Source organism: Anabas testudineus, chromosome 1 (genome assembly GCF_900324465.2).
Source record: "Anabas testudineus chromosome 1, fAnaTes1.2, whole genome shotgun sequence".
NCBI lineage: Eukaryota > Metazoa > Chordata > Actinopteri > Anabantiformes > Anabantidae > Anabas > Anabas testudineus.
The window spans coordinates 24,050,471-24,066,059 of record NC_046610.1 but is presented as its reverse complement, the minus strand read 5'-3'; the positions used below and the strand labels follow the sequence as shown (position 1 = coordinate 24,066,059).

The 15,589-nt window shown below is 40.3% G+C and overlaps 4 protein-coding genes across 4 annotated transcripts; 2 read left to right on the top strand and 2 right to left on the bottom strand.

The window, feature by feature from the left end:
- Window positions 1–578: 578 nt before the first annotated feature.
- On the bottom strand, window positions 579–3,330 carry LOC113162425 (THO complex subunit 4-like). The gene is made up of 6 exons (XM_026360544.1): window positions 3,007–3,330; window positions 2,083–2,241; window positions 1,862–2,009; window positions 1,709–1,775; window positions 1,108–1,270; window positions 579–1,004 (listed from the first exon to the last, which is right to left on the bottom strand). Exons 1-6 carry the CDS (start codon window positions 3,208–3,210, stop codon window positions 984–986), a joined length of 762 nt encoding a protein of 253 aa, XP_026216329.1. The 5' UTR covers window positions 3,211–3,330; the 3' UTR covers window positions 579–983.
- A 157-nt stretch (window positions 3,331–3,487) lies between these two features.
- Window positions 3,488–10,692, top strand: LOC113162424 (excitatory amino acid transporter 3-like). Its single transcript, XM_026360543.1, has 13 exons — window positions 3,488–4,321; window positions 5,054–5,194; window positions 5,908–6,000; window positions 6,367–6,493; window positions 6,627–6,669; window positions 6,761–6,823; window positions 6,977–7,158; window positions 7,351–7,458; window positions 8,613–8,735; window positions 8,895–9,089; window positions 9,216–9,350; window positions 10,234–10,350; window positions 10,495–10,692. The coding sequence occupies exons 1-13, from the start codon at window positions 4,204–4,206 to the stop codon at window positions 10,598–10,600; spliced, it is 1,551 nt and encodes a 516-aa protein (XP_026216328.1). The 5' UTR covers window positions 3,488–4,203; the 3' UTR covers window positions 10,601–10,692.
- A 1,004-nt stretch (window positions 10,693–11,696) lies between these two features.
- Window positions 11,697–13,337, top strand: anapc11 (APC11 anaphase promoting complex subunit 11 homolog (yeast)). Its single transcript, XM_026360127.1, has 3 exons — window positions 11,697–11,865; window positions 11,977–12,116; window positions 12,853–13,337. The coding sequence occupies exons 2-3, from the start codon at window positions 12,008–12,010 to the stop codon at window positions 12,996–12,998; spliced, it is 255 nt and encodes an 84-aa protein (XP_026215912.1). The 5' UTR covers window positions 11,697–11,865; window positions 11,977–12,007; the 3' UTR covers window positions 12,999–13,337.
- A 668-nt stretch (window positions 13,338–14,005) lies between these two features.
- On the bottom strand, window positions 14,006–15,368 carry ppp1r27b (protein phosphatase 1, regulatory subunit 27b). The gene is made up of 3 exons (XM_026360238.1): window positions 14,988–15,368; window positions 14,747–14,897; window positions 14,006–14,659 (listed from the first exon to the last, which is right to left on the bottom strand). The coding sequence occupies exons 1-3, from the start codon at window positions 15,214–15,216 to the stop codon at window positions 14,536–14,538; spliced, it is 504 nt and encodes a 167-aa protein (XP_026216023.1). The 5' UTR covers window positions 15,217–15,368; the 3' UTR covers window positions 14,006–14,535.
- Between the last annotated feature and the right edge of the window lie 221 nt (window positions 15,369–15,589).

Below are 15,589 nucleotides of genomic sequence, written 5' to 3'. Positions count from 1 at the left end.
TACGTATCTTCAACACAAACTGTGTGGAGTTACTAAACAGAGAGCACAGATGAATTGATGACATTATTTAAATACAATGATTGTGTTCTGATGATTAAAGGCCACGGTAACATGCCAAGGACGTTACTACTTAATACTTGCGCCTCTTCATTTTTAACAAATGTGCCTAACGTCATTCGATGGATTCTCACAGTAAAGATCTGTGAGCCAGCAGTTTAACAAACGGAGCACTCCTTAAATGAGACTAGGTAGCTTTTGAAATAATTACTAACAAATGAAAACCCGCAACAGTCGTACTTTGTCTGTTATGTTATGACCTGTAGCAGATGTTAGCAGATCACTGATACTGTTGTGTAACCAACATTACTTTTGTCTGCTTGCTTGGACACCATGGTGTCACTTTAAATTAGACCTTTGTTGCTGCCTAGGACATGAATAGATGTCCCATAGAATAAAGAAATACATAGAATATGAAAAATGTCATAATTTTGTCATTGTTGGTTTTCAGTCATTTCTGAGAATGGTGACCCTCCAGTTAAAAACCATTTATGTCTCATGAAGAATGTCAAAACACAGTGTAACAATTCAATGTAACGCATTTATGTATAAAATCCTAACAAATACGTTTGTCAAATATACAGTACCAAGAGACAGAATTGATGTACAGTAATATTTAACATTTTAACTTTACATTAAACAGCTTGTCAAACTATTGAATCACATGTACATGAGTAAAAATAAAAAGAATAAGGCAACTCTTCAAATATTTGGCAAAGAGCATAGGAGCTGGTGGCCTAGGAGAAAAATCCTTACACAAAACATGAGAAATATAAAAACGTTAGAATAAAATGGCCCATACAGTGGAATGACGTCACGCAGAGTCTGAACCATCAAAGCTGATTAAAAAAAAAAAAAACAACAACAACAATTTTTTAAATGTCTGTGTGCATGCGCAAGGGGGTAGACTGCATTGTGGGGTGCTCCTAACTGGTGTCCATCTGAAACTGAAACAAAAGAAACATTACATTACTAACATTATAATCAGCCTTATCATTTCAATAGTATGAGCCACACAGAAAAGACACGTTCATATCACTTTATACATACTGCAGCATTGTAAGCATCTAACTGGGCATCCAACTCTTCTGCAGAAAGTTGAGGTTTGCTGCCACCGCCTCTGCCCCGACCTCTGAAACCTCCACCTTGCCTCCTTTCATTACGTTCCCTCTTTTCAAACTTGGGTTGTCCGAGCCTGCTCCGGTCAAACCCTCTGTAAGAACATAATAAATGAGAAAAAAAATGATGTAAAGACAATATGTTACAATACTGCTAGACCAAAACAAAACACACAACAGAGACAGGCGAGACAGTTCAGTTCTGAATTCACAGCCCTGTACCCCCTGTGGAGCTTGAACTGTTAACTAAACACCTATACAGGAGAAGTGAGAAAGGTCTGAATGGTTCAACTTCATGCAAAAATCCTGATGACCCCTGAGTGACAGTCAAGCTGTAGCCAGTCACAATAATGTTGATTCCAGTGGAGGCTGTTGTTTAATACTGCACTCATGCAATTTTAAACAAAATGACAAACTGACCATCAGTCTCCAGCTTCTCAAATCTCTGATTTGTCTTGTGACAGAAAAAAAACCCCCAAAGCTTCATTAAATACTCACTACATTCAGAATACATCCCCCTTTATAATACTCACCTTTGTGTGGACGGTCTATTCTGCGTTTCAACCTCTGAGGTTGCTTGTTGGATTTTCATAGGACGACCTGGAAATATGACAAAATAAATCTTTAGTGATTCTGAAAACCCCAAAGTTGGAAAATGAGATGCAGCATTTGAACTACATCCTCACCATCAAGCGGGACACCGTTATAGTGCTTCATAGCTTTTAGTGCATCTGCCTGATTTTCAAAGTGAACATCTGCTGTTCCTTTACTGCGACCGGACCGGTCGTAGTGTACAGATGCTTTCTTCAATGGCCCAAATTCAGCAAACAGCTCCTGGAAAGATAAGTAGAAACATCAGTTGTGTTCACAATGTACTGATGACAATCACTAGAGCTCATCAACTTACCTTGATATCGGAGTCAGAGACACCAAAATCCAAATTGGAAACCAGCAGCTTGCCGTTGCTTTCAACACTTCCACTTTCAGGTGCCGCACTTTGTCCTCTGTATCCACCAGCATGCTCCTCAAACATGTCGTGCTGCCATTTGTCTGGTAACTCTCTGGGCTGTGAATGACATCAATAAAAGGGAACAATGGCAATTTTAGATTCAACATCCTCTGCATAAGATTCACAAGGAATGAACCGATGAACAACAGAAACAATATCACAAATTCCAACACATCCAAGCATGTAAAGACAGCAGGTTTTAGGGCGATAAAACAAAAGCTCAGTTGATACACATCTAATCTTGTGTGACTGAAAAATACAAAAAAACAAACAAAACAAAACCATCTTTTCCAGTGATGTGCTGGTGAAGTTGATGAAAACAGTCCTAAATAAGCTGAGCTGACCAAACAGCTATTCACTCAATAGACATTTTGAGCTTTAAGATCCTACAGCGCATACATTTGTTTCCACTGAACAGAACCGAGGATACCGAGTTATATTTCTGCTTTTATTTATTTATTTCTTTTAAATCGCTGGGTGGATTTGGCACACTGGCAAACGCCCACAATTCCTCACCTGACCACTTCTGCTGGAAAACAAGTACCACGCAAAGCAGCCATCTTGGTGAATGAAAATTCATCAGCCTCAACGAGGAACACGTTTTGAACAATGCTGCTCAAGACGGATGGAAGACACAGCGATGGTCTAAGGACCTACAGCCAAAGAGCCCCCACACTGACTCAATACAAACGCGACGCGAGGTTTCGGGTAAATACGGTGTTTACTTTCGTCCATTTTCACGTCGCCACATGTAATAAAAACGCATTCACAACACCCCGCCACGTTACTTCTTCAATCATTACACCTTCTCCTCTTTCATACCCTGGTGTATGGCGTGGGTCTGCTGGTTCTCTCGCGGTTAAAGTTATTCTGTCGACTCCGCACCGGCCTAGGCGCCGCACCGGCCCGACGTGAACTTCCACCCTGCCCGGACGAGCCTCCTCTGCGGCCTCCGCCTCCGCCGCCTCCTCCTTTCTTGTTCATTTTGATAATGTCGTCCAGAGACATACTCATCTTATCGGCCATTGTAATGTTTGAGCCTGTAGCAAAAGGTGGAGACGAACAAAAAGTTTGAGCCCGAGAAGCAGTTGTTTATAAGCTGCTCTCTCCTCCGGTGGCGCGGTGTTGAAACTGGCGGAAGTTGCATAAATGGCTTGCGGAAGTCACGGCCCCGCTCCGCCCCTTTGAAAAACTTTATTGAACAACAGCAACTATCACATGTAGGAATAAAGCACATTTTAATCACATGTTTGTCATATACAGATTGTTAATGTGTTTTGTTTTTCACACAATCTAAGAATAAATCAGAATTTACAAAAACCTTGTAATCCTTATTAATGAATATGATATTTCCTTGAGAGACATTTTATTGCAATGTTCGATGAAAACAAAACAAATAATTCAAAGAAATACGTTCGTTTACTCGTGTTTTTTATTTTATTATTCATTGTTGTTATTGTAGCAATTAACAAGAATAAATTACCAAAAATTCGTCACACAAAATTATAAACACAATAAAAACACAATAATGTAATTATTGTTTTGTAAAAGTTTTGGTAGTTACACAAGAGATATGAGCTACAATACAAAAAGATAATGGTGAGAATACCTTTTCATTAGAAAGTTAGATTTAGCATAGTAAAGCTAAGTCCAATGATGAAGAAGGTTGCTCTTCACTAATAGTTAGTCACTACTGAAAGAGTTTAACATTTTAAAAACAACATACAAACAAAACTAGCATAAAGAGATTCACAGGCTACAACTCCAAAAAGTTCCTCAAAGTTTGACTTAAGTATTTGAGTACAGATAGATAGATAGATAGATAGATAGACAGATAGATAGATGTTCAATACAAGTGACTTATGGTTCTGTAGTTCTGATCGGTTTCGAGCCAAATCAAGCAAAAACAAACAAGACAACGAAACAAGAGGCAACAGAAAATAACAACCAGCTAAGTTTACTTCCAGCTAGATTAATTACACTTCGTGACTCTAACTAGATCAGTTTTACGTTGTGAAAATGGAGAATAACGCCACTTTGCAGATGAACACTTTTTGCTACGGTCAGCTGAAGAAATTCTGGGTTTACATTTTCCAAAAGAAAATTCTGGCTTCAAATCTTGCAGCTGTGATCCTGGGTAAGTCATGTTAGTTAATGTTGGTTAGCTGAGAGAGCTACAACCTAACAGCTGGACAAAGATTGAGTTGTAACTTTAAATATCTTAAATAATAATATGTAGTTAGCTAAAAGCCACGACACGCTTTAGCTAACGCCAATTCATGTTTTTATTTCCAAGCACAATTCGTTTTGTTAGCAACTTTAATGAAAAAATACTCCTATAGTATTGACATAGGGTCACACAAAGTGTAACAGGTCCCCTGGTCTTTACCAGAATAAACAGCTGCATTTAGTGGACAGTTTTATGATTCCAGGTATCAACCACAGGCACGGATCATGCCACGTTGCAGTAGATTCATCAGCAATCATTTTAAACCTGTAAAATTACTAAGTACCACTTGTTTTTCTGAATTCCCAGCTATTGACAGTCTTTCTACACACAATTCAAGACACACATGGCCTATACTTGATATCAGTAAACAGGGCAGCAAAGATAACAACTTGTGAATTATGATCTTTTTATTATGTGAAGCAACATATTACCTTAAATATGACCATGTTGTATTGGTTAATGTGACTCTTTGTGAGAATGAAATGTGCTCTGTGAATTTCATAAATATGATTTATGGTTGGTTGACAAGATAAAACCAGTTTTTGTTAAAAGGCTTCTGTTACATCTCTATCCACAGCTACTGAAAGCTCTTCTGCACTGAATTTCTAAAGTATCTTTTTTTTTTTTATTGTTACGTAGGTATTGCTCTCGGCTTCATTCTCAAGATTTATGTCCCTATGACAGATGTGGATCGTCTCTACATAAGCTTTCCAGGAGAAATACTCATCAACATGCTCCAGGCACTTACTGTTCCACTCATTGTGACAAGTGTGATAATAAGTAAGCAACAAGACTCTGTTAACAACATTTACAAAGAACATAGTGGTGTCTTGGCTATATTTAAGCTCATTAAGCCTGACTTGAATGTGTATCCCATGTTGTTAAACAAGTTATGCTCACAAGTCATAATTACAGGATAATCTTGAATGCTGAATGTAAAAATCCAGCACAAGAGTCATGAAGTCACATATTGACATGTTGGCTCAGTCATGTCACTTGCACAGCAGTTAAGATTTTACCAACATTAGCTATCAAAATTAAGGAAGGCTGTTATGCACCAGCAAACCCCTGTAATGGTATTGAAATGAGTAAGGGTCAATTTATTCTTGTTTTGCTCCATTAACTTGTAGGAAACATGTTCTTCTTGTCTACTATATGCTCTGTGGGTTATCCAGAGCAACTGGTACATTGCTATAAATTATAAAATCATTCAAATAAAAGTTGATTTCTGTGTTAAGGTATGGTGTTGACAGGTACACAGTTTTTCTTTTGCTTTGACTAAAACATCATCTGTGACAGGAAGCTCACAAAGATTCAAAGTCAATAGATGTTAATATGAATATAATTAACATTTTCCCGATTTAATTATTAGAGTTGTGGTTATATGTGCACATCAAGTTCCCTCACTTTCCATTACGTTACCCTGTGACACTCAAAATGACTTGAACGACCCTCCAGTCTGCACACCATATCTCCTGTTTCTTTGGTCGTAGGTGTTACTCCTCTAAATCGCCACATGTCCAGAAGAATTGCTGTACATACAGCGGCATACTTTGTCTCAACCACTATTCTGTCTGTGACTATAGGTAAGAATGTCTTAACACTTGTTAAAAAGCATCAGTTTGAGTTTCCTTACAAAAGGACAACAGACAACATTTAGCTTTAAATTATATGATACTGATGATGCTCAGGCAGTGACTGCAAATAAAATAAATGTTTGATTCTTGTTAATATATAATAAATAATAATATGATAACAACAAAAAGGGTCAAATTACATAGTGGCGTGCATTAGGTCAGTTTTTGAGTTTAGTTTCAGATGCTATATTTCACTATATGCTATATTTCACTATATATATATATAAATATATATATATATATATACATAGTCCTCGAAATGCATTTAATCATGTTCTGAACACATACATGCTGCTTTTGCCTCATCATTTACAGGGTTGATATTGGTCCTGGCCGTGAGGCCTGGAGCTGGTTATGCTGTAAGGACCTATTACGCAGATTATGATGAAGATGAAGATGAAGAAGACTCCACCACTGTCGATGGCTTGTTGGATTTGGTCAGGTGATAATGAAGTGTGTGTTGTGTCAGAGTTTCACATTCGTTCTACAAGGTTATACAAACATCACACACATCATGTCTTTGATAAGGTTGCATTTCATGTGTGTATAAGCTGACTTGTGTTTGTTGTTTATAGGAACATGCTCCCAAACAACCTAATTCAGGCTTGCTTCCAGCATGTATGTTTTTTATAAGGACACAATATGGTACATTCTACACGTTTCCTCGCTTTTCACATATGTTTATAATTTAATTATTCTTTTATGATAGTATAAGACTGAGCGGGTGAAGTTTGAAATTGAAGAAGATGAACTAAATTCTAGCCTGCAAGCGGTAAATATATATATCCTTTTTCACAATGACAATAACATTGTGAATTTTCCATTGGTAGTTGTAGCATGAAGGTAAAACTCTCAGGTTTTTGTTGTTGTTGTTGTTGTTGTTGTTGTTGTTGTTGTTGTTAATAGGTTTTCAGTCTTGTTGCAGAATGTCACTGAAGTACGACTGGTGGGACAGTATATTGAGGGAACCAACACACTAGGCCTGATCGTGTGGTCTTTTATTTTCGGCATGGCTCTCAACAGCATGGGAGGAAAAGGGAAACTCCTTGTTGAGGCCATTACAATCCTGAACGAGACCACAAAGTGTGTGGTCAATTGGATCTTAGGGTAAAGTGATGTGTTTCTCCATATACTGTATGAACAAAATAGAAATACAGTAAGTATGGATCTTTATATTATATATATATATTTTTTTTTCTTAATGAGAAACAGCAGCTTTCTTTTGGACAAATGCTGTAGTGGTACTCAAATCAAATAAGTGCCTCTATTTCTTTGCTCATTGCATTGTTTTCTTTCCAGCTACTTGCCAGTTGCTGTGCTGTTCATTATTGCAGGCCATGTTGTGGACGTTGATGACTGGGCAACCATCTCCAAGTTAGGAACACTTATGGGTGTGATTGTTCTCGGGTATGTTCTCTTTGTTTTTGTTTTTTATGCCAGTGCTCAAACATTAAATTACCTTGTGGATTTTAGAAAGTTTACAATTTGTGGCCATAGCTCTTTCTGGGACAAATGCCAATTAGAGGGCAGTTCTGCATACCAAATGTCAAAATAAAAAACAGCACTAGAGATGTAAATAAAATGGATTTTACTTGATGTCACTTAAAGGCAGATATGCTCCCCTGTCCTATGAGATAGTGGGCTCTTATACGACTGTTTCCCCCATCACATCAGTTGGGACACTAGCTTCTGTGCTGGACTAGCAGATGTACTAGGACCTCTCCCTTTCTCCTGGCTGTTGGTGCCTGACTGTACAGTAGATCAGTTTGATGTGGATTTTACTGTCCTCAAGCTGTTCCAGCTTCTCCCTTGTTCTGTCTTCCTGTGTCCATGTAGTCTTTGTCTCCCTTTGTTCTTACTGTATGTGCCTGTTTGTTTCTCCTATATGTTGGACCAGCAAGCGTGGGTTTTGTTTTCTTCTGGAGAATGCTGTGCGGGTTTTAAAGACCCTTGAGGGAAATATGTCAGACAACTAGTCAGACAACTCAGTAATATCAGTTTCAAAGTTATATAAAACTTTAGAGGTGTTTTATGTTTGTATTTAAGTTAGTTTCCGTCCATCAGTTATTTGTCCACCTCGTTTGTTCCTTGTTCCTGTTACTCACCATTTTCCCGACCTCTAGCTTGTTTCTCTACAGTTTGTAATCCTTCGCAGTATAGTCAGCTTGTTTGTTTCTTATTATTCTAGTTAGTGTTCATATTGTTATTCAGCTCCAGCCTATGCTGTGCTTTCTTTTGTTCGTACTGCTAGTTCAGATAGTCCTTAGTTTGCTTGTCTTTTGCAGAGTTCCCTTTGTCTTCTCCTCCTTTTGAGGTTTTTTGTTATCGCCCTGTTGGTAACGTTGCATTTCCTCTGTTTTGCTTTTTGTACTGAAAATCTGTTAATAAATCTTTGTGTGAAATCGTACTCTGTGCCTGTTGTATTTCTGCACCTGGGTCTGTCATACTAGAAGCTGAGTGAACCGGACTTGTGTGACCTGAGCAACAGTAACAGGTTTTCATTTCAACTGGTGTGTTCTTTTGTCAATAACTCTACCTATTCTGTGTTCATCATGTTTCAGGCTTGCGATCCATGGAACAGTAGTTTTACCACTGATTTATTTTCTGTTTGTGAGACGTAACCCCTTCACTGTCTTCCTGGCTGTTTATCCTGCCTTAGTGACTGCAGCAATTGTCTCGTCCAGGTGAGCTGATGTAACAGTGTAGTATCACCAGTCCCAACTGGTTTACATTAACATCATAACCACAGCTGCCAAAGCCAATCAAATCTTTACGTCAGGATTTCCATTTCCACCACTTTTATATGGAGAGTGCGCTAACAAAGGATGCATTGTGTCTCCAAGTTCAGCTGTGCTGTCGCTCGTTTATGAGTATCTTGAGGACAGACTCAAAATCGACAGAAGAATAGCTCGCTTCGTGATGCCCATTGGGAACAACCTCAACAAAAATGGAACTGCTCTTTACGAATTGGTTGCAGCAGTTTTCATTGCCCAGTACAACAGCATCAGTCTGGACTTGCACCAGCTAATTACACTTTTGTAAGTCACTCTTTGTGTCTTTTGGCAGGCCGTAGCTTCCAAGTAAATGTATATGATACGAGACCATGTGTTAGTTTTTTTATCATTAAACTCATAAACCTGTGTCTCTCTGTGTTTGATGAGCAGTGTGACATCAGCAGTGGCCAGCACAGGAGTAGCAGGGATCCCAGCCACAGGAGTAATGACCACTCTCATTATTTTGTCAGCAGTTGGTTTACCTGCAAAAGAAGCCTCCATTCTGGTGTTTGTTGAATACCTCCTGTAAGTTGCATAGGTTGTGCATAAACTAGGAATGATACAAAATGTCTCATAAAGAAATGACTATACTGTAGATACTTTTTCTGCCTCTGGATTGGTTTGTGGGCGGCACTGCGATGTAGTGGTTTGCACTGTTGCCTCACAGCAAGAAGAAACTGGCTTTGAATCTACGGGTCGGCCTGGTGCCTTTCTGTGTGGAGTTTGCATGTTCTCCCTGTGCCTGAGTAAGTTTTCTTAGGGTACCCCTGCTTCCTCCCACCATCCAAAGACACTGTTAGGTTAGTGAGAATAAGAGTGTCTCTGTATGTCAGTCCTGTGATAGTCCAGGGTGTACCCCACATCTCACCCAATGACAGCTGGAATGGGATCCAGCACTCCTGTGACCCTTAAGAGAACAAGTGGCTAAAAACATTGTTGGATTGTTTTTTCTTATCTAATCGTAAACGCTATACTGAATAATAAACTAATAACAAGCATATATTATATTATATATTATAACTGACCTTTTTCATGGAGTTGAAATATATGCTTATGCCAATCTAGCTGATGTTTGTGAAGATGTTTTGTGGGCACAGACACAAATCTATGTCAGTGTTGCTAGATGATACCTAGTAGAATAACTTTACTGCCACTGTGACTGTGACTGTAACCACGGCTGTGGTTGTTATGATTTTGTGGAGGGGATCATCAATTGCAAGGCAACACAAAATTTAATTCAAGCTAATGGTAATGTTATTGTGTGGTAATGCAGAATATATTAAAATGTATTCCCTTACACAGACCAAGTATGTGTAATGTGTAAGGGTTTTAACTGGAAGAGTTAAAAGTGTAAAAAGACATCCCCTATCCTCTCCTTTCATAGTTTGATGATGTTTGTGCCTTTCAGAGACCACTGCAACACTGCTGTCAATGTGTTTGGAAACTGCATCGGTGCGTCTCTTATTTTCGAAGTGTCGAAAAAACACCTGGAAAAAATGGACGAGCAAAGCAAAGAAACACCAAGGTGATATTGTACATCACTCAGTGTCTTGTTTATTTTTGCAACATATGTGAGAATGGTTAGGCCACTTTGGCTAGTAGCATGATGTATGAAGTTTATTTTACTTTGTTTCACATGATCAATCGTTGTTGTGCTTTCCCTGGGTAGGGTGCACTGCAGCAACGCTGAGGGCCAAACCACGGACGAGAACCAAGTCCACATCAACAGCCAGGACTCTGATGATGAGAGTTTCTACACCTCATCAGAAAACTAATCATTCAAATCAATCGTTCATTTTAATTAAAATGGTACCAATGAAAAAGATGAACTGTAGTGATTTAAATAAATTGATTTTATAAAGTGTCAGTTCTGGAACAACATCATTGTGTGGACAGATGAGATGAAGATGCAGACACTTCAAAAACAAGCAGGAAGTGAAGACAGCTGCACATCGTCACCAAGGATCTTTGAAGTAAACTAACATGATTCATTTATAATCAAGTTAGTTTGTTCAAATATTTTGGTGTCTATGAATAAAATTGGTTGTTAAGGGTTTTACACAGTTCAGCTAGTATTTTAAAGATGACTGTCTTGGTCAACACTAAGCAGCTCCACTAGGGGCTAGCGGTCCTACCCATGGGCATGTTTTTAATTCTCCACCAGATCAAATGAAAATGACATTTGGAATATGTTGTGTCAGTAGATTAGAAGTGTGGAGGGGACTTAATGAGGGTGGACAGATGCAAATACTGTATTTCACTTTTCAACTGCAGGTCCAGGTATTGAACCGGCAATCTTTAGAGTCACAAGCATTGGTTCTTGGTATATGCATTCAACTAAATCAAGTAATGTCAAAAATACCAACACAATTATATATTTAAAAAAATATATTTTTATTACTCTTAAAATAAAAAATAAGCTCATCCTGAAGCAAAGAGGGCTGTTAAAACTTGGAGGCATTTTTCTTCATAACAAAAATTATTAACAGCCTCTTTAAAAGCAGCTACTGCAGAAAGAGTTAGTGCTACAGGCGTATGAATGTTTGTATAGGTTGATACTTTATTTTTTCACAGTTTTATTTTTTGGAAAAGTTACATTTATGGGAAAACATAGAAATGGGATGTGCAGAAACAGTGGAACATATACTATTAAGACGTAAAGGGAAGACATGATAACGGACTTCAGGAGGGGAGGTTTACAGGAAAATGATTTAAATCATATTTTGTAGTAGTAGAGACTTAGATAGACGAAGTGTCTTCAACTTCTTAGGAACATCTGGACTCATGAAGAGAATTTGAATAAGGCAACGCAAGAAGTTTCCTACAGGTGGCAGCAATGCAACATTTTAGGATGCCGGCTGCCTTAAAACCCCAGAGAAGAAGAAGAAGCCCGTTTCCCCGGGTCACTGAAACATTAGGTCGTCGTAGCTTTGTTGTTTTCTACAGTCACACTGGAGAAAAATGTCCAATGTTTCTTTCTACAAAGACATGTGACCCACCTCGTGTTGGACAGCTGAAGGAGACGACACGTAGATGCTGAGTGAGTACGTTAGCTAGTTGTGTTAACAGCTAGCTACAGAGGTTGTAAGTTAAGGATGTGAATGTGTTACTTTTAGCTCACATGCTAATTTTCGCTGTTTTCCCGGTACAGGCGTGTTTTCTGCTCCCGTCAGACTCGGAAGATGAAGGTAAAGATCCGACAGTGGAACGGAGTGGCCTCCTGGTTGTGGGTGGCCAATGATGAGAACTGCGGGATCTGCAGGATGCCTTTCAATGGCTGCTGCCCAGACTGTGAGTAGCTGAGCTAACCATAACATCTAGCTGTTAGCTAGCTGACTGCTCTCCTGGCCTGGCCTTCATAGTGGTTTGTTAGTGTCTGCTAAATGTAGCAGTTAGCTGTTACTAAACACGTTTATTTAGACAGATGTACTGCTACGACACTGTCTTTTTACTACAGCTAATATTTTAATGTCAACAGAGGAGGAAGAGTGAGCATTAAACGAAGAATTAACCTGAGGAGGAGTTAAACTATATCCAAACCTTTAGTGTAAATTAAATTAAAAACACAGTAAGCCTTTTATTTATTTATTACCTTAGTATTTTAAGGTAACATAACCGTTTATTGAGCCCCCAAAAGAGGAGTTAAGTTCTACAGTGGAATAGTAAAATTACATAAAAACAGAATAACTCTAAAGTATAACACACACATTTAGAATAACTCAGTAAATATTAATGGTTGAAAAAGGACTGAGTAAATATAACTGAGAGTGTGAAAATGATGTAAAAAATTTCTCTTGATGTGAGTTATAAATAAATAATGTAATGATAAATTGCACTTTCTTTTCCATTAATAACTGGAATTGTAGTAATAGTAAAGCTGGAGAGATGCACTAGTGAAGACTTAATATTTGTGTCCTCATCAGCCACTTCTACTCAGTAATGACATCTAAAATCCTTTCACGAGTGAACTGAAAGCGTCACACCACCCACTGTACCTTGTTGACCTCAATATTAAACATGTTTGCAGGTAAAGTGCCTGGGGACGACTGCCCGCTGGTCTGGGGTCAGTGTTCCCACTGTTTCCACATGCACTGCATCTTGAAATGGCTGAACTCGCAGCAGGTCCAACAGCAGTGCCCCATGTGCCGACAGGAGTGGAAGTTCAAAGAATGAGCGTGTGGTGGAGCTGCTGCTGCTGTTTGCTGGACGCCTCACGGAAACCTGCTCCTATGTTTCATCTTTGTATCATCTGTACAGAACTAGATTTTATATTTCTCCCTTTGAAATGAGGACATTTAGAAAACATTGTATCAGTAGATTTATGAAATAAAAAATCCTGCATCACACACACTGCACTGTATGCCTGTTGTGTTATGCTTGTGAGCAACAGTGTGGTTGCATGCCCGATTACCCCTGAGCCTGAACCCCAGAGGCCTGTGTGGCAGCTGTGTAGAAGCATGTGACCTGAAAGATTCTGACTTTAATCCTTTCTGATGAGATTAACCAGATTGTTTTGTGTTTCCGCTAATGATTCTGAAGAAGTACTTCGTAGGTACAGCAGTGTATGTCGAGTTCCGAATTTAACATTAAAGTAGGAGTTGGAGAGGTTACAGCGGGGGTTATGTTCTAATATCTCAGCTCCAGATTGAGGTTGTTTTGTGTGTCTATGAAACAGTTTTGTCTTTAGCAGTATTTGAAAACATAGGAATGAGGCTGCAGAGCTGGGTAGTTTGTCCCACCATCAAGCTGTTGGGATAGTGTTGCAAACTAAAAACATTCAACCTAGAAAAGTGTGTGAATATGTCAGCAAACCTATTTACCTGATCTGAATTTTCTAGTCCTCAATCATTACATTTGTCTATTGTCAATCATTACATTTGTCTATTTTTAAAAGCATTTTTACGTTTAGCTGAAAACATTTTCTTGCTGCAGCAGGAAACAAGGTTGGTGAGAGCGGTGTATGCAGGCAGAGCAACAACATGGGTGTAAAAAAAATCACTTGCAGCTTTTATATTGTCAGATTTTTCGCAGTAGTGGTAACTGGCAGGGGTGACAGAAGCACACAAACTCAATGGTCAAGTACTTATTAATACTCAACTACAAGTAGAAGTACCATTTCAATCCAATCAGTAATTTATTAGAAAGGAGGAGTGGAACTTAACCACTTTAAAAAATGAAAACAGACAAAGTGACAGGTGCTGTCTGATGAACTTTATTGTAAATAATAGTATAAAAGATTATATACAAATGAATACAGTCTAAGCGTTAACAGTAAAAACGAAACACGAACTGGATCTAACTCTTCATCAACTGTAAGCAGATCTGCTGCAACTCCAGCCTGTTTCTCTAAAGCCAGCGCACAGCAGGCTGCTAATGAGCTGAGAGGCAACAATCAGAAGCCACATCAAAGCAAATCTTGATTCAGATCACTTCAGTAGAAAAAAACATCCGAGGCTCCTGCAGAAAACTGGAACAGTGCACTGCTGCGCACCTGAGAGGAGCCTCCGCCACTAAGCAGCCAGGCTGCCGCCGGCGGGGCTCCGTCAGCCTCCTGCCGCCACACACACGTCCACAGCGGCTGACCTCCCGCAGAGGAGGCAGCTCGCTGGGTCCGGATGCTGGACTGACGTGGCCTTGTTCTGTCTCGCACGACAGGCCAGTAGGTCTCACGTTGAGTTGGTGGCTTCTTAAAACCCCGATGTGCGTGTTTTCAGTCGTTGTCTGCTCGGCCGAACAGCTCCAGCAGCTCCTTGTTCTCCTCGTCGATGAGGTCAGCCGGCCTCTCCCCGCAGTCGTTCTCCAGCTCGGGGTCAGCACCCAGCGAGAGCAGGTAGCTGCAGGAGACACGGCTCAGATTAGTGATGCCCCAGCTTCTCAGTTTAGTTGTTGTTCTTTATGCGTTTCAAAAAGAAACCGCTCACCGTGCAATGTGTGGGAACCCGTCGCTGCAGGCCATGTGCAGCGGGGTCCAGCCCTCCTCGTCCCTCTGCTGGATGTCTGCTCCGTACTGGACCAGCAGCTTCACACACTCCAGGTTCCCAGACAGGACGGCCTCGTGGATGGCAGCCATGCCTGCACACGGATCGTGTTTGTGGGTTAATAAAGCTGAATGCATGCGGGTGCATGTTCATGCCACACATCAGGTTGTGTGGAGGTTCTCACCTGAGTGGTAGATGGTGTCCAGGGTGACTCTCTTGGTCCGGATGAAGCGTCCGATCCTCTCCAGCTCGCCGTGTTGAACGTAGTCCCGGAAAACCACGTCGTTGGGGAAGTGCACGCTGCGAAGTGGCTTCATGGAGGCAGAGCTCCTGCAGCTCACTGGGATCACACAGTCCTGGGTGTAAGCCTTGATTCCCACGGCCTGGGACACGGGGCACGGGTAGTACTTCATCCTGGTCTGGTCAGGCCCTTTGTTCTCGCTGAAACACTGTCAGATACTAAAAAGATTGGTTGAATGTGCTGCGTGTGATCGTCTCTGGCTGGCCAGTGTCTCCTGATCTCCGTGGAGCTGCTCCTGAGTGGGTCATGCCTCCCTGTGCGTCCCCTTATACTCTCCGTCAGGCTATTTTAAGACGTCACACCTCACAGGTCCAGTGTCCAGGACGAGGACTGTGCCTCTGCTCAGGGTCCTCCCATCGACCGGTCACAAGCCTGATCCAGCTCACTCACCACTCAGGTGACAGCCAGTAACCTACCTCTGCTGACCCCCCCACACCCCCCTCCACACACACACACAGATGCAGCCCACTTAAGATAGTGGTGAC

Bases quoted from the DNA above. Each gene is read 5' to 3' on its own strand.
- LOC113162425 (XM_026360544.1), bottom strand. From the start codon at position 3,210: ATGGCCGATAAGATGAGTATGTCTCTGGACGACATTATCAAAATGAAC. The intron at 2,242-3,006 runs GTATGAAAGAGG...TGTCATTCACAG, and splicing joins GACCCACGCCATACACCAGG to CCCAGAGAGTTACCAGACAA. The intron at 2,010-2,082 runs GTAAGTTGATGA...TTATCTTTCCAG, and splicing joins TCTCTGACTCCGATATCAAG to GAGCTGTTTGCTGAATTTGG.
- LOC113162424 (XM_026360543.1), top strand. From the start codon at position 4,204: ATGGAGAATAACGCCACTTTGCAGATGAACACTTTTTGCTACGGTCAG. The intron at 4,322-5,053 runs GTAAGTCATGTT...ATTGTTACGTAG, and splicing joins TCTTGCAGCTGTGATCCTGG to GTATTGCTCTCGGCTTCATT. The intron at 10,351-10,494 runs GTGATATTGTAC...TTCCCTGGGTAG, and splicing joins CAAAGCAAAGAAACACCAAG to GGTGCACTGCAGCAACGCTG.
- anapc11 (XM_026360127.1), top strand. From the start codon at position 12,008: ATGAAGGTAAAGATCCGACAGTGGAACGGAGTGGCCTCCTGGTTGTGG. The intron at 12,117-12,852 runs GTGAGTAGCTGA...ACATGTTTGCAG, and splicing joins CAATGGCTGCTGCCCAGACT to GTAAAGTGCCTGGGGACGAC.
- ppp1r27b (XM_026360238.1), bottom strand. From the start codon at position 15,216: ATGAAGTACTACCCGTGCCCCGTGTCCCAGGCCGTGGGAATCAAGGCT. The intron at 14,898-14,987 runs GTGAGAACCTCC...ATCCGTGTGCAG, and splicing joins GGACACCATCTACCACTCAG to GCATGGCTGCCATCCACGAG. The intron at 14,660-14,746 runs GTGAGCGGTTTC...TGTCTCCTGCAG, and splicing joins GGGTTCCCACACATTGCACG to CTACCTGCTCTCGCTGGGTG.